This window comes from Anomaloglossus baeobatrachus, chromosome 6 (genome assembly GCF_048569485.1).
Source record: "Anomaloglossus baeobatrachus isolate aAnoBae1 chromosome 6, aAnoBae1.hap1, whole genome shotgun sequence".
NCBI lineage: Eukaryota > Metazoa > Chordata > Amphibia > Anura > Aromobatidae > Anomaloglossus > Anomaloglossus baeobatrachus.
Genome location: NC_134358.1, coordinates 229,399,239 through 229,426,168, shown reverse-complemented (window position 1 = coordinate 229,426,168; position 26,930 = coordinate 229,399,239). Strand labels below are relative to the sequence as shown.

Below are 26,930 nucleotides of genomic sequence, written 5' to 3'. Positions count from 1 at the left end.
ATCTTCTGGTCACATTCCAACTAAACATGCCCATCCTCACAAGTGCAATTGATCACTTGGAGCCGTTGCACTGCACCTCGTCTTAAGGTCCAGTCACACATAATGAGATCGTGAACGAGATCGCTACTACGTCACAGTTCCCGGATCGTTGCTGAGTCATTGGTGAAATCGTATGTGAGGTGTCACACACACCGACTTTAGGAACGAGCATGCGACCCATATAACGATCTTGTAAATCGTCGGGACCCTGTCACACAACAGTTGTGTTAACGATTACGATCTCGATTAGGGGCGTAGTGAAACGCAGTGAGCCACGTAGGCGTGCAATTGCGTCGCCTTTTCCACACCCCTCCGCTACAATTGGTGGCCAATACTGCGTTCTGATTGGGTGGGCCTAAAAGGTAACTTTTGTATTGCATCATCCTTTGTCACTTCTTTTGAGCTTTGCTTTGAGAATAGAACCTGCGACTCCACCCTTATTCATTCGTACTTTGTACCCGGTTGCTTGCTTGCTTTTCGGATCGAAGCTGCATCTGCACCCGGATTCATCCCTCCTTCGTTCCCGAGTGTTTATCAGCGCCAACCAATCCGTGCAGAGGGGGCGCGGAAACGGTGATGCAACTACACGCCTAGGTGCCACACTAATGTTCTAATGTAGGTCGTTAACGAAATCGTAGGTAGGTGTCAAATATACAGATCCATCCTGCCCAGCAGGACTCCAACGAGCCAAAAATGTCCCAGGCTGTTCAGCATCGACCAACGATTTCACAGCAGGGGTGCGGATCGTTGGTACGTGTCAAACATGATGAGATCGCTAGTAAAGTCGTTGTTGCGTTACAGAAACTGTGACGTTGCAACAATCTCGTTCACAATCTCGTTATGTGTGAAGTGGCCTTTAGTCACCTGTTAGCTGGACAGTCGGCTCAGAGAACAACAGACTCCCACTTTAGGAGGTGGCAAAATTTAGCCACCGGGGAGACACCTTGGACCGCAGCATTAGGTGGCCCAATGACGTCCCTCTACCAGCTGCGCCAGAGGGCAATGTGTCACCTACCTCCCCCCTAGATACACTGCTGAAAAATGTATGGCTAAAATAAATAGGTTTTATTTGCTGTTTCTGGTATCCATCGGGTATACTGGTGTAATAAACCAAACTTCTTACGTTTTTACGCCCCATTGGAAAGTTTCCAATGCATCCTGTAGAATTTAACTTTAAGATTTGAAGGCATTATCCAGTTAAAACGAGTTTTCACTGCTCCATCCATTTTCTATGTGGCTGCTGGAAAAAGGGGAGCAGTATTGACAGCCACATAGGGAATAAATGGAGCTGCGGTCACACCTGCACTTTCCTCTTCCATTCCAATAAGAATAAAAGTTTCTGTTTTCCTAATCAGTCAGCAGTCAGGACCTAACAATTAACAATTTATCACTTCTCTTCTAGAGAGAGGATAAAGGCCCAGTCACACTAAACAACTTACCAGCGATCCCAACAACGATACAACCTGATAGGGATCGCTGGTAAGTTGCTAGGAGGTCGCTGGTGAGATGTCACACTAAGCGATGCTCCAGCGATCCCACCAGCAACCTGACCTGGCAGGGATCGCTGGAGCGTTGCTACACGTGGAAGCATGCTGCGCTTGGTAACTAAGGTAAATATCGGGTAACCAACCCGATATTTACCTTGGTTACCAGCGCACACCACTTAGCGCTGGCTCCCTGCACACCTAGCCACAGTACACATCGGGTTAATTACCCGATGTGTACTCTGCTACGTGTGCAGGCAGCAGGAGCCGGCTTCTGCGGACGCTGGTAACCATGGTAAACAGCGGGTAACCAAGAAGCCCTTACCTTGGTTACCTGATATTTACCTTCGTTACCAGCGTCCGCCGCTCTCAGCTGTCAGTGCCGGCTCCTGCTCCTTGCACACATAGCCAGACTACACATTGGGTAATTAACCCGATGTGTACTGTGGCTAGGAGTGCAGGGTCCAATCCAAGATAATAAATAAATTCACTGCACTCAGATTGTGATGCAAAAAAATTTCCAAATTTATTGAGGCGACTGTGAAGTCATTCCGACGTTTCCACCCCACCTGGGTCTTAGTCAAGAGTCGCTTCAAGATGGGTGCCTGGGATATGGAAATTTGAGTGGGTTAATAGCGTTTGGTAGAGAATACCTTGAGGATAAAGGTCCTGGGTTTAGCCAGGATAAACCATATCACCAGCTGCTGCGCTGGCTAATCCCAGGACCTTTATCCTCAAGGTATTCTCTACCAAACACTATTAACTCACTCAAATTTCCATATCCCAGGCACCCAACTTGAAGCGACTCTTGACTAAGACCCAGGCGGGGTCGAAATGTCGGAATGACTTCACAGTCGCCTCAATAAATTTGGAAAATTTTTTGCATCACAATCTATGAGTGCAGTGAATTTATTTATTATCTTGGATTGGACCCATTTTTCACTTGCACCACCATCCACTAGTCAGAGTGCAGACCAATTTTTTTGATCTATGCTAGGAGTGCAGGGAGCAGGAGCCGGCACTGACAGCTGAGAGCGGCGGACGCTGGTAACGAAGGTAAATATCGGGTAACCAAGGAAAGGGCTTCTTGGTTACCCGCTGTTTACCATGGTTACCAGCGTCCGCAGAAGCTGGCTCCTGCTGCCCGCACATTTAGTTGTTGCTCTCTCGCTGTCACACACAGCGATGTGTGCTTCACAGCGGGAGAGCAACAGCTAAAAAATGGCCCAGGACATTCAGCAACAACCAGCGACCTCACAGCAGGGGCCAGGTTGTTGCTGGATGTCACACTAAGCAACATCGCTAGCAAGTTGTGCATCAACAGCGATGTTGCTAGCGATGTTGCTTAGTGTGACGGTACCTTAATGTGTCTTCACTGGACAACCCCTTTAAATGTTAAACCCCAAATCTAAATAGAGACTTTTATGCTGTGCATGAAAATTATGTTACTTAATTAAAAAAACACGAATACTCATGTGGTGATCTGTATTTGAGCTCTATAGTTATTATACTGGGTCTGCCACAAAATACATTCATGATTTCCTTGTGTGATTTGAGCAGGATAATGCTTGTTGGGCCTCATTTATAACAACTGACTTACAGTAAAACTGTTTTTGTTTTCCACAACAACCAGAGACTCCGATTCCATTTTCCTGGAGTAATGTAAAAATGAATGCTGTCCATGGTATCCTTTCCTGCTAGTTAAGCGGTATCGTTGCGGCGGGCAGTAGTGTGATGTGAGTGTGCCCAACATGCCGCATTGTATTCTACATTAATTGTGATAGTGGAGTTCTATGCACTCATGCTCATTCCCAGAAACACAGGACTGGACTGATGGTCAATACCTGGACCTTTCCGTTCCAGAAAAAAACAATATAGGTGGTTTGGTGAAGAAGTGGCAAACCACAGGATCTGTTGTCAATGCCAATACTGATGAAATTCTATACACAGTTGACAGACCATTAGCATTGCTTCTTTCAGCAAGAACAGGGTATTGTTTTTCATGGTCCATCGTGTATAATATGCATCCACTGATTTTATGCGAATACTGGGGAATCAGATACTGGTTATTCCAAGTTTTATAAATGTGAATATAGAAAAGGTTTTATGTAACGATAACAAAATATTATTATAGTTACTATTATTCTAATTATGTCCCTATCAGGTTCCACTCCCATTTCATCTGTAGACATTGGTTAGTGTAGAGGTTTTCAGAAATATGATGTTGGTGGTCTTATCTTTATTGAAATGATTTTCAAAGGGATATATGAGGAGTGAGGTATAAAATACATTCTTAGGCTTCTCATTCACATTACTGTTGGCAGAACCTGCCAACATTGACAGGTTCAGCCGATAATCCATTGTGTATGGGGGCCCTGTACAGATGATGTCGGGGGAGTTAATGATCTTTAGACTGCTGATCCATTTGTTCTCCCTGGTAGTGGATCCCTTATCTCTATAACAGAGGAGAGCTTGACAGAGCGAGCCGTGTATGGAAGAGCTGACCAAGATAGGTGTCGGCCAAAGGGTGAGCCAAACCATTGGTGGACAGCCATCTAAGGCATATAGTCACATATCCTTACAGACATATTGACCAATCTCATAATGTGTACGGACTTATGCACAATTCTTAATGACACAGGTGGACCCTGGACTTACCTGATCTGTGAAAGTACTGGTGACTGAGCAAATAAAGTAGACATTGGTATGAATTTCATGTGTGGTTTTTTTTGCAATGAAATAAAAAAGCACGGACACCGAATTGCAATTGGCACTGTTATTTTATTAGTACGAGTATACTGAAACAATAAACTTGTACTGGTATACAGACAATTTATTTAAAACAATTTTGTTCAAATTTTGAATCAAACATTGTTTTATTATAATGAAATAATTTCTACCTAGAAAACCTGCAAGCACCATCAAAGAAAGGGACCATAAAATTCAATAAACAGACTTGAGTGTATCCTACAAATAGACACACCACGATTAGAAAATAGAATATGAATTCTTCCATTTTTTTTATATTTGTTTTTATAAAAGCTAGTGCAAGTACAATATTTTACACTGGAATTACAGAGAGTATGCACGCATATGGAAAAAAAAATTCTGTCACAATAAAAGCTGTATGCACTGAAACTTTTTCCTCTGCTCAATAAGGTGCAAAACATTATTTCCTCCATCTTTCCACTTGATAATGGCTGGATCAGGTTAGATGGATCTTAAGACAAAGCTGCAAGTTCCTTTTCATTTGGCGTTATCTTGGAAGTGTGTCATACAGAAGAATAGGAGGCTTGCCCATTGATTCCCGTTACGCAGGACAAAATAACGACTTTCCTACTCTAACTATATACCTGAGGTTGGGGATTTCAGTGTGTTATGGACTAAGTTATGACAAAAATTCCCAAAATAAGAGGTTCTGTGAAATAAAATTCATCTATTTTTGTAAGACTCTTAGGATTATATTATTTTTGTCTATATTGTGTTTCTTAATTGATTTCACATAAGATTTGTGGTTGTTCCAGCTCCTAATACGAATGTAAGGCTGTTACATTTCCCTATAAATTAGGAGAAATCTTTTTAAAATATCTTTTAAAGGGGTTGTCCAGGACTTTACCATTAATGACCTTTTCTCACACCCGACCCTCGCCGATCAGCCGATTCCGGTGCCGCCACCGTCAGACGGAATTACTCGCAGCAGCACTGCTCAGTTGACGTAATAGTGGCCAACGCCAGGAACTGCACATTCGTCTCCTATTAATTGGAGCTGTGGCCTCAATATAGTTGACTGAGCTCAGCAGCACCACAACTGAGTATTTCCGGCAGGTGTTGTCACCGAAAACAGCTGATCGGGGGATGCCGGGTATCACATCCCCACTGATCAGACATTGATGACCTATCGTGAAGATAGGTCATCAATGCTAAAATCCCAGACAAACCCTTTAATATTTGGCATTTGTCTACATATCTACCCATAAAGGGTGTGTATTTTTATATGTACAATTAGTAATTTGAAATAAACTATTTTCCATAAAGGATGATTTTGCCTTTCAATACTGTATATAATAAAAGAAAATGGAGGTAGAACATTACATTTACCTAGTGAAGCACCGGCAATACACCGATATTACTCCATCGCAGAGTAAACATTCTTTGCCTAGCAAAATTAGTTTCTTGCTCGTCAATATTTTATCTATTCTCCCATCTTTTTAAATTTGAGATGGACTTGTATTTTTTCTTTTTGGGTTGTCTTGGGATGGACATTTTATCCTCGCGAATTGGTATTACCCTGAATGAATAGGAGCTCCCGCCAACCATACTGCGCTCACGTCTACAACAGGCCTCAATGTTCCAAAAATTGAGGTTTATGCACACTACTGTATGTCTCCAATTTTACAGTCAGTGGAAGTGATATTACAGATATATTCTCCCCTAGAATATGGCTACCAGTAAAACATATACATAGCACAACTCCATGCAGATTCACTGTGTAGGGTCTGTGTACATAAACTATGACACTACCCTGCCTGTGACTTGAGGCGTGGAGGTGGTAGTGTTCGTGTCATGCCATCTGGCAAATTAGTTGTAAAGCAAAGGAAGAAGTGAGAATCATGAGTGCAGAGGTGGATGTTGGGCAGCCATATGTTCTAAAGCATTTCTTTTTGTTGTTGCTCAGATTAACCCTTGCAGCACTAGTTGACAAATTAAGCAATTTGCTAAATAGTATTTCAAAACGTTTGTCTGGAACTATACCACTATGTAATGGTCCTTGATCCCCAGAATTTTTTTTTAACATACCTAGATTGTGCTACTCTTTAGGAGTTTAGATTTTTTGTATGTCTTATTATAAAATTACGTATTACATTTTTGTTTTCAGTGCCAGGGGGTTATAGGCTTACTAGTAATGTAAGCATTATTTGTAAAACTCTTCCAAATAGTGACCGCACACACAACCAAGAAAAGACAATTGCAGCTTTGACCAGCCAAAAGATAAACATTCACAAAAATATCATGGGTGAAGTCTTCAATTAGTTTCAATGGAAGACTTTAGTCTTTTCACGCAATGACAAGAAAACAATACAATTCAGAGAATATATACAATAACTACTTCTTGTGGCAAGGTCACAAAGAACAAATATTCTTAATTGTAATTGAAGAACATACATTAGGAGCCTTCATTCTTTCTTTCTAGATTGCAGAAGAACCTACTTAGATAAAATATACGGAAAAAAAGATATTCGATTTTAGAACTAAACCTTATGTAAACATTTTTCACAAATAACAATGAGAGGAAAAACTTATTTGTGTCTCCAATAATAGATTTGACTTTTTTTTTGTGCAAGGTAATTTTTTTTTTTATTCAAAAGTGCTGACGTGACGGCTGTAAAGTAATAATGATTTCTCTCATTTTTCATATTTGTCATTATCAGTTTACTCAAACTAGCTCATTTGTAAAATTTCGTAAGTTGAAGCGGGAAGGAAATCAATGAATGAGGTGGACGTCCTCATATATGAATGTGCAACCTCCCATATTTTGCTGCTGTAGGTAAAATGTGTATCATTTGCAGAAAACATATGACTGTGGTAGTTCTTAGCATTGAAATCCTCTATTACTACTAGGGTCTATAATGTAAAACACAATGTAATGCTAAAACTACATTGACACCACCTTGGATAAGGTATTTAAGGTCTAATAATCTTTCAAAATCAAATAGGGCTCCTTAAAGATGACCAGTTACCAGATTTCACATTGCAAACTGTATACTTTATTAAAGGGGTAATCTGGGACTTTGCTTATTGTTTTGTGTGGAGCTAAGAACTTACTGCAAGGTAGTTGTTAACTACTTGCCTATTCTGCCTGGCAACGATTACTTCCAGTTCAGAATGATCACAGACCACTGTCGAATCTCCTGCTTCTGGTGACATAGACAGAGCAGCCTCTTCTTTTCTACTCTGCTCTGTTGACGCTGCCTGACTGAGTTAAACCGGCTGTCAATCAATATAACATCGGCAGTACAAGCACGTTGATTGAGCAGACAGGAAAAGAAAGAGCAGCTCTGCTGACGTGAGGACAAAGGAAGCAGGAGAGTAACAACCTGAGCAGGCACAGATCGTTGATAGGCAGAATTGGCAGATAGTTAGCAACTACCTGCCGATAAGTTCTTAGCAACATATGAAAAGATAACCAAAGTCTGAGATAACCCCTTTAAGCAGATCTCTTAAACCCAAAGAGGCTGATGTACATGCTATGCTAATATATCAGAATGTTTGTATAATCCCTTTTTATGTTTTTCCACCTGATATGAGATCCAGTTTTTAGCTCCACATTATAAAAAGAATATTTAGAAGTAAGAGTCAGTTCAAAGCCGGGTAACTAGATTATTACAAGGAATGGAAGGACTCCCATAAAATGAGAGACTGAAAAAGTTGGGTTTGTTTACCTTAGAAAAAAGACGTCTCAGGGGAGATCTCATTTATATGTGTAGATGCATGTGACGTCAAAACAAATGACTGGCACATAACATATTAATTTCAAAGACAATACCAAGGACCAGCTGCCTTCATTAAGGGTGGAAGAAAGATGATTCCGGCAGATAATAGCAAAGGGTTATTTACAGTTCTTTACAGTTAGAGCAGTCAGACTGTGGAATACACTACCACAAGAGGTAGTAATGGCAGATACTATAACAGCTTTTAAAAAAGGGCTGGATGATTTCCTCAGTACACACAACATTGTTGGTTATAAATGATTTACTGACAAAATATATAAGTGGTGGAGGAAGGTTGAACTAGATGGACCTAGGTCTTTTTTCAACCTATGTAACTATATATTGATGATACTATAAGCAGAAATGCTCATTTTAATATCTGTTTAGACATTTTTTTACAAGCATTACACAGCCATTCTTATATAAAATTTAGCAAGAAAAGTCTAAGACAAATGAAAAGGAGCTGCTGACAATCCAGAATGATGGGATCGTTGTAAATCATTTATCGGAGTGCTCAAAGTCTAAGAGATGTATTTAACAATGCAGTGTGAAACCTGGTGACAGATCCCCATTAAGAAAAAATGGTGGGTGAATATCATCTGGAAGAGATGTCTCCACCTCATCATTACTAATTCTACACTCACATCATCATGGGAACAACAACCAGCATGGGGAATACTTAGCAAAACTAGCAAAACCAATTTTCAAAAGAATCTGGAATATCTGTGCCATTTTTATTCCTGTAGTTTTATTAAATATTCCCTTATGTTGTATGGCCAGTATAATTTATATGATTTCTCAAACTGATGAGGGCAGGGTACGCCTGGAGTAGTGCAGTGAAATCTGCATCTAGGTCTTAAACCTGAATGGATATGGTTTAGACAATACTAGGAATTGATAAATTAGAATAGTCTACATATGAAACTAATCAGTCTTTGCAAAATAATAAAAATAATAATATATAATTAGATTCTACAACAGTAAATCATTATGACGACCCATACAACAACACATAGAATCATCCAATGGTAGTGAGCCTACAATTACGCTATTTATGCAATATTTCTCTTACACGTTCCAGTTTTGGTCGACTTCATTTTAACAACAGGTAAATTCAAGCTCACAATTTCTTTAAGTCCAACAGTCATAATTAAGTATAGTTGTCCTTGACAAGCCATCAAAAAGTAGAAATTGTCTCTGGCTGAAGCCATGTACACCTGATCATCTAAACGCGACAGATTCTATATACAATAAGAAAAAATAGCAAAGTTTTTTACCTTTCTACTTTTGTATACAAACGTGAATATCCGCGTGTGTGCGCATATGTATAAAAACAGGTTTATACACTGACGGACACACACAAACACACACTCACACACATACACGCCTATATATATATATATATATATTTATTTACTTTACAAAGTATGAAACCCATCATTGTTTCAATAGAATCCATGTCTTTTCAAACACTGAATTACTCATTCCAACATTCATTTTTTGTGCAATTTCATTTAAGCTTGTCATGTACTCCTAAATATGAGTGCTTCTGAAAAATAAAGGTATACGCTTCTCAGATTAGGTTTACATTAAAAAGAAAAAAAAAACTACCTATATATTCCCACAACATACAGTATAGTGCTACGAGAAAAGGTTCTATCAGTAAGGTAACACATCTGAAGCGAGGTCATCTGCGTAAAAATTAAAAAAGAAAAAAGTTCACTCCGGAGTAGAGGTGTGCAAAGTGTTTGGATTTGTTTGTCATTTGGTTTAACACAACACTGCAAAATACAGTAAAACCTAAGGACCTGACACCAATGTGGAGTCATATTAAAGTGCCGCCATTTTTCTTACATTTTTTCTACTATTCATTATTGATAAGGAAGCCAAAATGAAGCCCGTATGAGTGAAAATATTCTGCATTTTCAATGTTTTTTAAGCATCCTACCACAGATAAAGTGCCCTTGGGACACAAACTGGAGTGTTATGTTGTCACTCTGTCCAAAATAAGCAAACAGTGCATTTTTTTGTCTTATTTTAATACGTTTTGGCATCATTGATACAAGTTAGATTTTCAAATTAAATTTGAAATTTTTTAAAACAAATTTGAAAAATTCATCAGTTGGGTTTTTCAAATTCTGTTCGACAATGATCTGGCAGCACATAATATACTGTCACATTTTTTACCCGCTGCTATATATATTGCCTTTATTTTATATCTTTTCTTTGTGTTGTCCCAGGCATGAAGATAAAAACAGAACAAACATTTATATATTGAACATCCCTACTCCAGAGTAGTGAAAGTGCTGCTTCTGGTCACGTGTACCAAACATACACCAGCCCCATCCCTGAGTAAGAGGTGTGAAAATTGTCTAAAAGTTAGCGGATAGGAAATAGCGATGATGTCACATTCTGTGAAACAATGATGTCACCGACAGACATGATCAAATCAAATGTTCTACAGGTTGGTGTAAATGGTAAAAACAGACAGACAAGGTTGGGGGATCACTTGTACAATGGACACATAACCCAATGAAAGACGTAAGGCAAAAAGAAAATATTGTATCACTTCTCTATAATGTGACCCACACAAAATGGTAAAGTTGAAATCTGCAAGCAACAGTCATTATTTTTTTTAGAAATCCCTATTGAGGTTCTGTTTTCTTTATTAACTCCCTGACTAATTTATTGGTGATTGTGTTTCATTGTAAACTCAAACGTCTGGCACTACGACTATATTCAAAAGATAAAATAACAAACTACAATGACTGCAGTCAAATGCTATTGCAAGGAGGACAACGGGAAAAGTCTGGTTTGCTATATGCTAAATGTCATATGAATAGATGGGAAGAATGCCTACTAAAGTTACACCTCTTAATCCACCCAGCTCAAGAAACAAAGACAAAAATACGAGTACCATGAAGTTCTACACAAAGATCCAGACTATGCCATAACTAAATAAAACAAAACAACAAAAAAAAGGTAGCCATTTATGGTTTCACAATCACTCGTTGCATCTGTATTAATAAGCAAGTGCGTAAAGAATGAATATAATGATAAGATAATACCTAAGGAGATATACATTGAAAGGATTGCTCATCTGACAATTCTGATAAAATCCACAACTGACCAATACCAGAAAACCGGTCAACACCGTAACATGCAAACTAAAAGCAGCAGTCCATTGTTTCCCTTCCTTCGATCAACCCAAAAAGTGACCAGCACATATCATTTGGTTGCAAATCTTTGAAAGAAATAAAACACTACTTAAGCACTGAAGCCCCCAACCTAATACAGTATGCAAGAAGCGGAGACTCCCATATGGGACCCTGAAAAGAGTATAGACAGCAAACGCAACAGCTACAGGTATTTTATATGTCGTTAACGGAATTATTTTTTAACCCCCCCGAGCATGCAATAAAAGAAGAATTTGCCCACCTCAGTAGCAATTCAATGGACTGCTGCTTTAATCTTGCTCGTATCGTTTACCGCATTCTTACAAAAATAGCTATTACTAATTGGTGAGGCGCCATTATGCTTGGCGCCGTTTCTTTTGGGTTTGCTGAATGTAAGGGTTAGAAAAATAACACTTCACTTGTATGTATACTTTGAAATGTAAAAAATATATATGATGTCTATATACACATATATCTCTATCTTTTTTTTTATCTCTATTTTTTTTCTCACTATACATATAGCTATATATACCTGACCCTGGAATTACATTTAGTAACTTAGTAACGAATGGCAGAGCCATGAGTTAAAGATATTAAAAATGTATAACAAGTGAAGAAAAAAACAAGTACGTGAATTACTCATATTACATTCATTTTTTTTTCACGTGGCCATATATGTGAATGATCTCTATAAAGAACAGTGATGTCACAGAGCTTCCCAGACATTCGATAGACAGGAATGGTGCCCATGAATATACTGGGAACCATCGACAAGTGTTCCTATGTCACAAACACGGAACCTACAACTAGGAGTCAAAACCATGGTCATATAAATTCCTATACCAGGATACAAAGTTCTGAATTCATTATAGAAATGTGATGCCATCATGTATAGAGACTCTATATTGCATCTGAGGATGAGATAATAGAGACGTTGCATAGCAACCAAGTTATTTTTGCCTTGTCTCCATGCAGCTGCTATAATTCCCCCCACCACCCCGCTGCTGACAACTCCGCACACCGAGGTGAGATACACTCTGATTTCTATAGAGTGAATGCATGTGTATGTGGGCATGTATGCGTATATAGGTATATATATTCACATGCATATACATATATGAACATGCAGCTGAGTGCTACAGTGGGACAGAGATACCTGTTTATAGGATGTATTTGGGATGGTCAAGAACGACTCACGCAAGAAAAATTCATTCATCTATTGGTATTTAAAAAAATAGATTTGCTATTTGTCTAGCCACCATGTACTGTATTTTATGAAGGTACACTGTAAGTTAGATAACAGTCACAGGGACAGCCTAAAATGAGGAGGCTTCATCAGCTCATAAAAGACTGACTCAAATTCTCACATAAGAGGTATGCAGTTCATATCTCGCTATTTACTATACTATATATAGATGTAAATCTGACACATATATATATATATATATGAAATATATGTATAAATATATATATATATATATATGTTGGCTTTAAAGGGGATGGACTTGCCCCTCAAACATCAGGCAGTGGCGTAACTTGAATCTGGTAGGCCCAAAGCAAAATTTCCAACAGGACCTATCCTCTTAGTGTTCTCATATGGGCCAAAGGGACCATTTAGACCACCCTAGGCTCCAGGGCCAGAGGACGACTGCAACCCTGCACCCCCAATAGTTACTCTCCTAACACCTGTAGCTGTCATAGAGGGACAACTTAATATTTTAACATTGGTGCAACCCTTAATGGCTGCAAATCCAGAGATTAATAACTCCAGACATTGTGCAAATGACCAGTAGGCTCATGTGCAATCACATTGAAACAAATGACCAGCACTTTACTAAACGTTAATGGTTACACATTGAAGGTATATTGCTGGGATATGTGATCTCTTTTGAATGTTGTGGGTCCGACTGTTGGGACATGGCTGTAAAGTTAACCCCCTCACAATTGCTCTTTAAATGGCAATGCTCCCAGCCAATTGCTGTACAGAGGACTGTATCATAGCCTCTTTCACTTAAATGGAAGTAGTTCATTAGGTTGCCAGCTGAGCAAGTGAAATGCTGTTAGGAAATCTGTACCTTCATTTTCGGGTTGGGCGGGAGTCATAACCTCCTGCACATGGCATGCCATAGCATTATAATGCTGGAATACCCATTTTGAAAGGTTTTGACTGGTCAAAGATGTCAACCAGCAATGACACTGTTTACCCCCACAATTACTATATATCCTAAGGTGTCTATGAGGGGTCCCCAAGACTGATGGTTTGGAGCAGGAACAACTGCAATAATATGAAGTTTGTTTTAGGGTGCTCCAGTGATTTTTTTCTAGTAACCTTTTCACATGACATAGTGGTAATTGTGATTCTATACACATTCTCATCCCTCATACCAAACTAAACAGAAGAAAAAAGTGCCCTGAGGAGAATAAGTACATCACCAGTCGGTCCACAACTAGGAGAGGACAGAAATACAATGTGAGATGGTGGGTGGGAGCGAGATGCTTCATGGAAATGGGTTCAGGTAGATGCAGTACTCAACGAGCAGTCTAAAAAAAAATTGCGTATCAGATTTTTGAGGTTCAATTGAATAGGCTATAAGTCTAAGTGTAACAGAAGAGAGGTTGGAGCTATAGAGAGTTATGATATATTGGTTCATTGCTACCGGATATGCCAGTCCTTTATTCTTCATCACTTATCTTTTATTGCTTCCTTGACTGGCTGAAGTAATAGTAGTTATAAGGGTATTATGATCATCACCTTCAGTGTTCTTCGAGGAGATGGTTATTGCGCTAAAAATACTTCTCTCTCATTTTCTAAAGTTTTTTATTATTTGCTTTTAAGTCAATATATGGAATGTATGTATACATATACACGCTTTTATATATATATATATATATATATATATATATATATACACACAGACATATATATATATATGTGTATTTATATACATATATATACTGTATGTATATATACACATATGTGTATACACACTTTTTTTTATACATATATGTATACACACACACACACATATATATATATATATATATATATATATATATAGTCAAGCTATGAACAGTATTATATAGGATGCCTTAATATATCTGCTGATACATTAACCCTGCCTGTTTTTAAGTTGCTTGCCATGGGAATTGGTAAAAATATTATATTAGGGAATTTCTATATGAGCAATTCCCTGATATATTTCAGAAAATAGTTCAAAACTATGCTGCAATTTGTCCTGTACTCCAGTAAATGGATTTCAGGCCATGAGCTGTTCTCTTATACGTAGCAAAATTAACGAACCTATTCTATTCCCTCTGTAGCCATCCCTGCCGCACTAATAAATGATAAGAGAGCTGTACCTGAGAGCTTGCCAGTTATTAGAATAGGTGCTGTGTCATTACAGTCAACAGAGCATTGAAATTCTGGTAAATGGAGGCACTGCAGACAATTTGTGGTCTTGATGATGAAAAAAAAAGAGAGAGTACGTCCATTCATAAAACGATTGGCAAATTCAATAATTCTATAAGAAACTAAATTCTATGGGAAAAGCTTGAACACCCTGCAGAAACGGGAAATCTTTCCTGCCATTACAAGCAAGTATATAGATAACCAGTTTCCTAAATAGAGATCTCGTCTCTTGACGCTACATTTTAACTAGAAGATGGAGTCGTGGTAAATGAAAAACAAAAACAATTACGGTAACTAACTTTGGAAATTAGGGCCATGATAGCCAGTATGTGCAAGACTCAAGTAAAAAATATCACAATATACACAACATCTAGAACATCTAATTTTGAAGGATAAATATGATACCGAGAAAGGAAACGCAACAGTGATTCCGTATTAGGGGGAAAAAGTTGTCACACTTTTTTATTTTTCGGGAAAAACTCAACTAAAACAAAAAAGGGAAAAACACAAGCTCGATTCAAAAATATAGTGTGAACAACTGAAAAAAATAAAAAAATTTTTTTAAAAAAAGTGTATATAATACATAAGGGTACACATTACTTTTTGGATTAAAGTGGGAAATACAAATTGATATTTTTGTCTGTGCAATATATGTTTTTTAATGGGCAAATATGCATTTCTACACATAAACGTCTTGTACTCGTGACTATAGGTGCTTGGTGTAGAGGTTAATTAGAAGGTGAAGACACACGTACATACACAGATACACAGACTGATACAGTCATCCATCCACATACGCTCTACTACACTGCGATTTCTCAGAATTCCTTCTCAGACTCTATTCAGTGTGACAGAAAGACTGAAACTGAAAGAAACACTACCCTAACACATTAGGCAGGTTAATAGTAAGTAATTGCTACATGTATCCATGTCCTTTCAGCTGTTCATTCCTGTCTCTACAACATTATTACATTTAATTTGCAGGAATTTCATTCAAATGCGAAACTTAAGATGTGCAAACTGCAAGATTTTTTTTTGTGGTTTTATTTATTTTTTTGTTTGTTTGTTTAAAGTCCATCTTTTCTTTTTTTCTTTTTTTTCTTTTTTTAAAACACTGGACAATCATTTTTTTTTTACGTTTTCTATCTAGCTTAATATTTTCCCTATCGATTCTCTGTAATCATGTCAGCTCACGTATGACTTTAACCCTTTCTTTTCTAAAAGTGCCTTCTGTAAAAAGTAGTCCTTTGGGACAATAAAAACGGGTCACATCCTAGGTCAAGAATTACATTCATCCCTTTGAAACCACATTAAAACTTTCGACATCTTGCTCTAAGAAGCTCTATATAATTTTCATGTAGGTTTCAGTGTTGAAAAATATTTAAAAGAAAAAAAAAACCATATATATATTTTTAAAATACACAGATTAAAAGTGAGATACAGTACTTAGCAAACATTAGACCAAGATGCTCGGCAATAAAGTGTGAACAGCATTGTAAGTGACAATAGACAATCTCTAATCGCTCCTCCAGTTCTTGTTCCTTTATGTGTCACACTGAAAGTTAAAAAACAAAAAAAGTGGCACCAGTTGTAACTAAAGAAGAGAAGTTGAACACAAGATGGTTACACCCATGATGCAAGTAATAGATGTTAGTGCTCTATACAGGCAATGTGCTTAAGCCTTGGGAAGCACATGCCGAATTTAAGGGACATTTACTTGCTATTCTATAACAATTTTTTGTCCCTACAGGATTTTGCGTCCTGTTAAATTATATTTGCCTTGTTCCGGAGGCAAGCAAGTGCTTCGTCAGCAGATCTAACGTTGGAAGTTTTCATAGTAATAATGACAAAATTAATAGGACATATATGTCTTGAGTTTTTCACAGCACAAAAAAAAATTAAAAACTTTTTAAGAGCAAAGAGGGACTCTGACCCTCTCACCAACGTGTGCAGTTAGGATTTGTCGGGATGAGTTTGTGGTACTGTAGACCAAGTGCCATTTGCCAATGTGATGTAGATGTTTATTCTAATATATTGACTCACTTGAAATTATCTCAGATGTTTACTTCTCTCTATCGGGCTCAAATAGTGAAAAAAACCACCTACATGAGACATGGCACCAGATTCAAACCTATCATAAGACCAAATGAAGAAAAGGTAGGCGTAGATAATTGTCCCGACACACGTACATGAATTGGTATCTTTATCGCTGTCACCAAGACAAGGATATTCAACTGGGGTGACCTAAAACAGAAACAAACATAAAGCTATACCCTCCCAACAAGGGGCAGCAAACACATCTTTCTTCATTTCCCTTGTAATCCTTTCTGAAAGAAAATGCTGAAGTCATTTGAACTTTGAAGTTGGCACCCTGCAACTAAATCACAGAAGCCATGTCTATACAATCCCATCCATCAAGACCGCAGAAAGCTTAGCTCCACCAAATCCTAGCTACTGCACGAGTGAACACTTGTGGAAAGAACTTATGCATCAACAATCTCCTGAAAGATACCAGTCGCAACTATAACAATGTTATAACATAAACCTAAAATAAGATGATAATGTGTAAATACTGGGTTATTTATTCTACAGTACAGTAATCTGAATAAAAAGACAAGGGTAAGCCTATTTTTTCTTCTCTAAACATTTTCACTTGCCTACATTGGATCGACCTTCAATGCAAATCTTAACCTCCTGAGGAACAAAAGAAGGCTTGGGAAGAGTCAATGGTGGTTCATCTTCAGACTTCTCTAATTTTCTTGATTCTGGGGCAGACCACCTCCTCTTCCTTGTCACCATGGGTTTGCCAGGTTCAATTTTGGCTTCAAAGGTTGCAGGATTCAATCCGGCATGACACCTTAGTTCACCATTCTCAGAGGATACCTGTGCGCTTCCCTGATTAATCCCATTCTCCTGTTCTGCATATCTATGTCTATTTCCTGACAGACTGTCATTCTTTGGGTGCTTCAGCAAGATGCTAGCTGAATCCATGGGTTGCCCCTTCTTTATGGAGCCATTTTTCAGATTCTTGAGTGTAAGCGATATGCAGACATCTCCTACGGACAATTTTGAGCATGGTAAATCAAACAGCTGGCTTGTTCTCTCAGGACTACATGATGACCAGCCTTGGCCAAATACAAAAAACGGATATTCTATCAAGACTTCTACGCTGACCTGCAGAGATAAAATAAAGGAAAATATATGATAAAATGTACAGTAAATGCCATCTAACCACATAAATGTTCTAAAAGAGTAAGTCTTATATACCCATAGAGAGCCATGTTTAATCATACTGTAATTACGATTCATGTAATCTTGTAATATTAGCGACTGGTTAAAATCCCACATGTATTTTCCACTTCAGACGTCGTAGACTGACCTATGGGTTTCTAACATTGATCAACATTTTGATTTTATTTTCCATATTCTTAGCTACATTAAAATAATAATGAGAAATCTTGCAATTTTCACCCTGGACACTAAACTTCTCACTAGACCCATATATCCTGTTCTGTCAGCATTCTCATTATCACATAATGGATTACAATGAATTGTAACCACTCTATATACAGCATATAACACTGGATCCACCATCTACAAGTGATAGGGGATAGTTTCACTTCTTTCCTGCAAATGACCTTTAGCTATATCACATTATGAGCAGAAACACTTATATACAAGACCATAAACTCAGAGACAGATCTGATGTCCATGTGGCTGATGCACAGAATAAGAAATATAAATCTAGTATTAGGCCTAGTGAGAAAATTACAAGAATCTTGAACTTTATTTTAATATACAGTCATGGCCGAAAGTGTTGAAACCCTTGAAATTGTTCCAGAAAAGGAAGTTTTTCTCCCAGAAAATTATTGCAATTACACATGTTTTGTTATACATGTGTTTATTTCCTTTGTGTGTATTGGAACAACAGAAAAAAAGACAGGAAAAAGGCAAATTGGTCCTAATTTCACGCAAAACCCCAAAAATGGGCTGGAAAAAATTGATGGCACATTTCCAAAATTGTGAGTAAACATATTTGTTTCAAGAATGTGATGCTCGTTCAAACTCACCTGTGGCAAATAACAGGTGTGGGCAATATGAAAATCACACTGGAGACCAAATTAAAAGGAGAAAAGTTGACTCAAACTTGCATTGTGTGTCTGTATGTGCCACACTAAGCATAGAGAACAAAAAGAGGAGTAAAGAATTGTTTCAGGACTTGAGAGCTAAAATTGCATTCCTCTATATCTACCTTATGTTGTACCATTAGGTTTCTTCTCCTATGGGCAATAGTATTTTTTACACTCTCTTTGGATCTCTAGATAGCCCAGTGATTCCATCCCTTCCTATAGTGGTACAGGTGGATTTTTTGCATTTTTTTAATCTAAGATATTCCATACATACCCTGTCCTTAGACTGACGAAGGGTACAATGCCCGAAACATTGCCATATTTCACCCTGCGGTGTAATCTTTTTTTGGATATGAGGATAGAAAAATAAAAAGCATTAATGAAAATGCCCCCTTTTAGTGCCTATTATTGGTATGCTATTCATTTGTATACAATAATTTTATGATTAAGTAGAGAGTAATGTGGTCTGCAACATTGGAATAAGCCCCTAATTTCTTCTTTGAAACATAACTTGGAAGTTGATTAACCCACTTTTGTCTTGTGTGAAATTATGTCCAATTTGCCGAGTTTTTTTCCTCTGTTTTTTTTTGTGTTGTTTCAATGCTCACAAAGGGAATAAACATGTGTATGACATAAAGTGCAATGGCAATAGTTTCCTGGGAGAAATACTTCATTTTCTGAAACAATTTCAAGGGTGCCAATTCTTTTGGCCATGACTATAGAAAGTGATAGGAGAAATTCTAAATAAATAAAAAATTCATAAAAAGTACATTTCACATAAAAAGAAAGTGAACATTTGTCTCTTTAGTAAGAGAAGTTAGTGCCATGAGAACTATCTTGGGAATAAAACCAAGTAGGATTTATTAATCGCCCTATGTTATTTAACAAAAATGGATGGGTTATAAAAAATTAATAAAGACTTGCATTATTAAAACTGATTTAGTAAAAGAAGAGTCTAAAAATGTTTATAACTCTAAACTTCAATAAAACTAATTTGATTCTAATGAATAAAGGTATTTAATTCATAACTTTTGGGCTTAACAGACCAATAACTGTTGATTGGAACTGCAACTGTCAGAAAATGTAAAAATTTAATTTTACATCAATAAGTTATCTACAAGAATGACTAAAATAAATAACTAAACAAATAAAACCTTTAATATGATATTCAATAAGGGAGGGTGCATTACAAAACTTACCCATCGTTGTCTTCTGCCGTTTCCAGCACTGCCCCGGTCTTCTCCAGCATTACAAGACTGCAGTTGTGACCAGCTGTCTAACACGCTGCCATGTGTGTACACTAGAGGTCACTTTATCAATGCAAGTCTATAAGACTCAGAATAATGATCTCATAGTCTTACACTAAGAAAAGAACTAGTCCGAGCTGTAGCCATGTGATGCAGCAGAGAACTGCAGCAGCGCTGGAAACAGCAGAAGACAGCAATGCATAAAGATTGGACTGCACACATTTTAACCCATTGTTATTGGCTAAAGGAGGGAGCAATAAAGTGTTTTTTAAAGAGGTTGTCTAAGATTAGAAATAGTACCACACCTATGTATTGGCTAGGTCTAGTATTACAGCTCAGCTTCATTAATTAAATTCCATATTGTGATTCCAAATACAACCCATGGAGAAGACAAGTAATGTTTTTGATAAAAGGCAGACCATTTCGTCTTGCCTGGGACACCCTCTTCAATAAATAGGGCCATGTTACCTAATCGGGTTACAGTAAACTCTATAAAACAAAGTATCTGGCTTATTTGTATAGCATCATTTAATTTGTCACATAGTTGTTTTAGTGTAGTTTTATTGGATCTCTTTCCATGTACATCTGGTTGTCTACTCCCTCCTGCAGCATACATAAACAAATATTTTAAGAAATCAGAAGAACAAGGGAATGAGATACCACCCTCCAGGCACGCTACCAGTCATGTGTCTGAAGAAATGACTGTTATGTAGTCCAGTCTCTCCAGAAACCAGCAATACTTGCAGGACTCTCCTGACCTTGCAGTTACAGTGCCTACAAGTAGTATTCAACCCCCTGCAGATTTAACAGGTTTACACATTCGGAATTAACTTGGCATTGTGACATTTGGACTGTAGATCAGCCTGGAAGTGTGAAATGCACTGCAGCAAAAAAGAATGTTCTTTCTTTTTTTTTTAAATTGAGAAAAGTTTATTCAGAGGGTCATTTATTATTCAACCCCTCAAACAACAAGAATTCTGTTTGTTTCCCATAAAGTATTAAGAAGTATTTCAGGCACAAAGAACAATGAGCTTCACATGTTTGGATTAATTATCTCTTTTTCCAGCCTTTTCTGACTAATTAAGACCCTCCCCAAACTTGTGAACAGCACTCATACATGGTCAACATGGGAAAGACAAAAGGAGCATTCCAAGGCCATCAGAGACAAGATCGTGGAGGGTCACAAGGCAGGCAAGGGGTACAAAACCCTTTCCAAGGAGTTGGGCCTACCTGTCTCCACTGTTGGGAGCATCATCCGGAAGTGGAAGGCTTATGGAACTACTGTTAGCCTTCCACGAACTGGACAGCCTTTGAAAGTTTCCTCCCGTGCCGAGGCCAGGCTTGTCCGAAGAGTCAAGGCTAACCCAAGGACAACAAGGAAGGAGCTCCGGGAAGATCTCATGGCAGTGGGGACATTGGTTCAGTCAATACCATAAGTAACGTACTCCATCGCAATGGTCTCCGTTCCAGACGAGCCCGTAAGGTACCTTTACTTTCAAAGCGTCATGTCAAGGCTCGTCTACAGTTTGCTCATGATCACTTGGAGGACTCTGAGACAGACTGGTTCAAGGTTCTCTGGTCTGATGAGACCAAGATCGAGATCTTTGGTGCCAACCACACACGTGACGTTTGGAAACTGGATGGCACTGCATACGACCCCAAGAATACCATCCCTACAGTCAAGCATGGTGGTGGCAGCATCATGCTGTGGGGCTGTTTCTCAGCCAAGGGGCCTGGCCATCTGGTCCGCATCCATGGGAAGATGGATAGCATGGCCTACCTGGAGATTTTGGCCAAGAACCACCGCTCCTCTATCAAGGATCTTAAGATGGGTCGTCATTTCATCTTCCAACAAGACAACAACCCAAAGCACACAGCCAAGAAAACCAAGGCCTGGTTCAAGAGGGAAAAAATCAAGGTGTTGCAGTGGCCTAGTCAGTCTCCTGACCTTAACCCAATTGAACACTTGTGGAAAGAGCTCAAGATTAAAGTCCACATGAGACACCCAAAGAACCTAGATAACTTGGAGAAGATCTGCATGGAGGAGTGGGCCAAGATAACTCCAGAGACCTGTGCCGGCCTGATCAGGTCTTATAAAAGACGATTATTAGCTGTAATTGCAAACAAGGGTTATTCCACAAAATATTAAACCTAGGGGTTGAATAATAATTGACCCACACTTTTATGTTGAAAATTTATTAAAATTTAACTGAGCAACATAACTTGTTGGTTTGTAAGATTTATGCATCTGTTAATAAATCCTGCTCTTGTTGGAAGTTTGAAGGCTCTAACTTATTTGCATCTTATCAAACCTGCTAAATCTGCAGGGGGTTGAATACTACTTGTAGACACTGTATGTGTACAGGAGCTCTGATGATTAGTGATGAAGAACACTACCATGCTCGGGTGCTCGGTACTCTTTAAGTGCAGTTGGTTGTTCGGATGGACACATCTTGAGCACCCGAGTATAATGGAAGTCAATGGGGAAGTCAATAATTTTTTCAGGAAATCTTCTGGCAAAACGCTCGAGTCTCCTATTGACTTCCATTATACTTGGGTGCTGAAGTTGCACCCATCTGAGCATCCAACTGCTCTTAACAAGTACCAAGCATGGTAGTGCTCCTCATCACTACTGATGATATCCTTACCTGACACCTCTGGCAAACAGAGGTGTTAGAGGACTTAGATAATATCTACGTTGGGAGATTACAGACTGAGGTAAAATTCAGATGCCAATGAGACATGATTTGTGTATGATCAGTGGTATATGAACTGGCCACAGGTCTCATTGGCATATATGAGGCTGTTAAAGGCTGTTGGGTTTGGGCCAGGAGACAAGAGGCTAGTCTGTACATCACGGTTCACAGAAGAAACATGTTTCTCTGACACCTGAATTCGGCCTTATACTGAATGAGTAGATTATGAAGGTCAAAAGTGAGAAAGTGGGCAGTTTATGTTCTTATTGGATTCCCACTTCACCCTGAGAATTCCATTTTTTTTATCTGTCATGAGGTTCAAGAAAATAGGCTTTTTTATTAAGTCCTAATTTTTATGGTAAGTTTTATGGTATGAACCTCATAGTCACTGTGACATAGCCAATTGTGATTGGTGGATCCTGTGTTATCAGCTGTATATAGAAGTGTTAGCGATCACTGTAATCCTTTCTGTAATCTTTGCTTAAAGGCTACTTTACACACTGCGATATCGGTCCCGATATCGCTAGTGTGGGCACCCGCCCCCATCTGTTGCGCGACACGGGCAAATCGCTGCCCGTGCCGCACAACATCGCCCAGAGCCGTCACACATACTTACCTGTCCGGCGATGTCGCTGTGACCGGCGAACCGCCTCCTTTCTAAGGGGGCGGTCCGTGCGGCGTCACAGCGACGTCACTGAAGTGTCACTGAACCGCCGCCCAATAGCAGCAGAGGGGCGGAGATGAGCGGGACGTAACATCCCGCCCACCTCCTTCCTTCTGCATAGCAGCCGGGAGGCAGGTAAGGAGAGATTCCTCGTTCCTGCGGTGTCACACTGAGCGATGTGTGCTGCCGCAGGAACGAGGAACAACTTCGTTACTGCTGCAGTAACGATTTTTAAGAATGGACCCCCATGTCGCCGATTAGCGATTTTGCACGTTTTTGCAACGATGCAAAATCGCTTATCGGTGTCACACGCAATGGCATCGCTAATGCGGCCGGATGTGCGTCACGAATTCCGTGACCCCAACGACTCCGCATTAGCGATGTCGCTGCGTGTAAAGCCCCTTTAACACTACAACTACTGAGGTAGTCATTTTGACTACTTTGCACCATGTATTTCTATACAGGTGTCACGATTCCAGTAGTTCTAGTGTTAAAAATCTTCCTGAAATAAAAAAAGTTCTTAGTGGTCACTGTAAAATTTGCAAAATTACTCAATTAGAGTTTTTAATAGAGATCATGGTTTGTGATGAGCGAACCCGAACTGTAAAGTTCAGCGTCTGAACCGAACAACAGGTGCTCAGGGTCCCGGATCCAGACACATACTTCTCTGGGAAGTACATGTTACAGTTCAAGTTCACAACTCGGATAATAAAAAACAAAAGGGTTAAAGCAGTAGTAATATACTTACCGAGCCTCCCCACGGCAACCTATAGCCGTGGCTTTATCTGTACGCCATTTTTTAAAATGTATTTATTTTACATTCTATTATAAGCATGCAGACAGATCTCTGATCTCAACCAATCCCAGGCGCTGTTAGAATGGATGGGCGCGTGGGCCACCAACAGCCAATGAGAGCTGCCGGTGGGTGGGGAAAGCAGTGAATATGTATGAGGGCTGATGAGCGGACCAGGAAGTAGCATTACAGCCGCACGGGAGGCTTGGTAAGTATAATGCTTACCCCTAACTCCATTTTTTACAGCAGATGTTCGGGTCCGCATAGATTTATATGGGGTTCGGCGTCCAAGCAGATGTTTGGGTTCAAGTCCATCCCAAACCAGACTTTTTTTTTTTTTTTTTTCAATGTTCAGCCGGACCCACCGGATCTGAACATTATCACTAATCGTGATATAAAAAATATATTGCCCCAAATTTTGAAAACATGCATGTAACACAAGTACGTTATTTACACAATAGGTCATTTGCAGCTTCTTTTTAAGAAAACCTTATTTTTATTTTTCTACGCTTTGATTAAAAATGTTACACAGTAGATGAAGATTTTAAAATCATTGACAAAACCACAAAAATATAGTAATATCATACTTATTTTACTTTTCAAAAATGATTTACCACGGTACTTTCATAACTTATTTTACATGTAAATATTGGTGTAAGTAGACCATTGTGAGAATATGAAGGCCTCTAAGGCAAACTGCAAACAAAAGATTAGTGACATTAAATTAAAGTAATTACATGAAGAAAAAGTCCTTGAGTCACGCAATCAGTCTTACTGCTGACTACAATTTCTTTTTAACATTGTCTTCATACTTCATAGGGATTAAAAGACAATCCTAAAACCACGGTCTACGATATTAGAGACCAGAAAAGTGAATTGTAATATAATCGATATTAGAAGAATTCAGCAATAAATGAATATATTACAATTTAGCTAAGCATGGAGAGAACTCATGTCCCCTCATAGAAAAGTATAATATGATTTCAGTTGCGGTTTGTCTACTTGAAGACTGATAATGTATTTAAATGTATACGGTACATCATTTTATGCTGATGGCTTTACAGATGTACATTGGTTCCTGTTCACACCTCAGATTATATGCTAGCTACATACAATTTTCATAGCCAAGCAGGTAGCTATTAAATGTACAAATGGGATTTATTGCAAACATACTGTAAGATGGCGACTATGAGAGTAATGCAGTATGGCATATATAATTTACATTATACGCTGGTATAGGGTAATATTCAGAGGTCAATGGCAAAATCCTACTTAGAGATAATAAAAAAAAAATAACAAAAGCAATAATAACTCATACATGTCACTTCATTCGTTAGCTGTAGAAGCAGAGAAAGGAAGAGGAATGTTTCATATCTGATGGCATTTATCCACAGAACACACCACAACACACTGAAGCAAATACAGCAACCAACAATACTAAACTACTTGCGATATTACTCACCCATAACTGGGCTTGCCCTTTAAAATCGTAGGTGGGGGAATTTAGCTAGTTATTTGTATGTGATGTTATCATCCAGATTTCACAGTTCTATGTTCAATAACTAGGGAACTGATCTAAGTGGTTTAAGTAACAGGCTTGTCCTCATGTGCACTTTTAATAAGCCAATGTCATTATTGCTGACAGTTAATGAATATTGTTATGTGGCCTATTTACAGAGCAAAAAAAATATACACTGGGTGCAGAATTATTCGGTGAGTTGTATGTTAGCGGATTTTTTTTACTATTGATCAACAACTATGGTTTCAATCAACCCAAAAGACTCATAAATATCAAAGCTTAATATTTTTGGCAGTTGGAGTGGGGTTTTTTAGATTTGGCTATCTTAGGAGGATATCTGTTTGTGCAGGTAACTATTACTGTGCAGAATTATTAGGCAATTTAATAAAAAACAAATATATTCCCATCTCACTTGTTTATTTTCACCAGGTAAACCAAAAACTGCACAAAATTTAGAAATAAACATTTCTGACATGCAAAAACAAAACCCCCAAAAGTTAGTGACCAATATAGCCACCTTTCTTTCTGATGACACCCAACAGCCTACCATCCATAGATTCTGTCAGTTGCTTGATCTTTTTATGATCAACATTACATGCAGCAGCCAGCACAGCCTCCCAGACACTGTTCCGAGAGGTGTACTGTTTTCCCTCCCTGTAGATCTTCCGTTTTATGAGGTACCGCAGGTTCTCTATGGGGATTAGATCAGGTGCACAAGGGGGCCATGTCATTATTCTTTCATCTTTGTGGAGTAGTTGGATGCATGTGATGGAGCATTGTCCTGCATGAAAATCATGTTTTTCTTGAACGATACCGATACCGACTTCTTCCTGTACCACTGCTTGAAGAAGCTGTCTTCCAGAAACTGGCAGTAGGTCTGGGAGTTGAGCTTCACCCCATCCTCAACCCAAAAAGGTCCTACAAGTTCATCTTTGATGATACCAGCCCATACCAGTACCCCACCTCCACCTTGCTGGCGTCTGAGTCGGAGTGGAGCTCTCTGTCCTTTACTGATCCAGCCTCTGGCGCATCCATCTGGCCCATCAAGAGTTACTCTCATTTCATCAGTCCATAAAACCTTTGAAAAATCATTATTAAGATATTTCTTGGCCCAGTCTTGACGTTTTATCTTATGTTTCTTGTTCAAAGGTGGTCATTTTTCATCCTTCCTTACCTTGGCCATGTCCCTGACTATGGCATACCTTGTGCTTTTTGATACTCCAGTAACGTTGCAGCTCTAAAATATGGCCAAACTGCTGGCAAATGGCATCTTGGCAGCTTCACG

At 38.7% G+C, this 26,930-nt stretch overlaps 1 protein-coding gene across 3 annotated transcripts in view; it reads right to left on the bottom strand.

The window, feature by feature from the left end:
- Positions 1–4,284: 4,284 nt before the first annotated feature.
- The window catches only part of ATXN1 (ataxin 1), a 447,406-nt gene continuing 424,760 nt past the window's right edge, over positions 4,285–26,930 (bottom strand). For all 3 annotated transcript variants that reach the window (XM_075314725.1, XM_075314727.1, XM_075314726.1), the window contains exon 7: positions 4,285–17,770. In XM_075314725.1, coding sequence (XP_075170840.1) covers positions 17,246–17,770 — 525 coding nt within the window. In that variant the 3' untranslated portion in view covers positions 4,285–17,245. The remainder of the gene's footprint in view (positions 17,771–26,930) is intronic.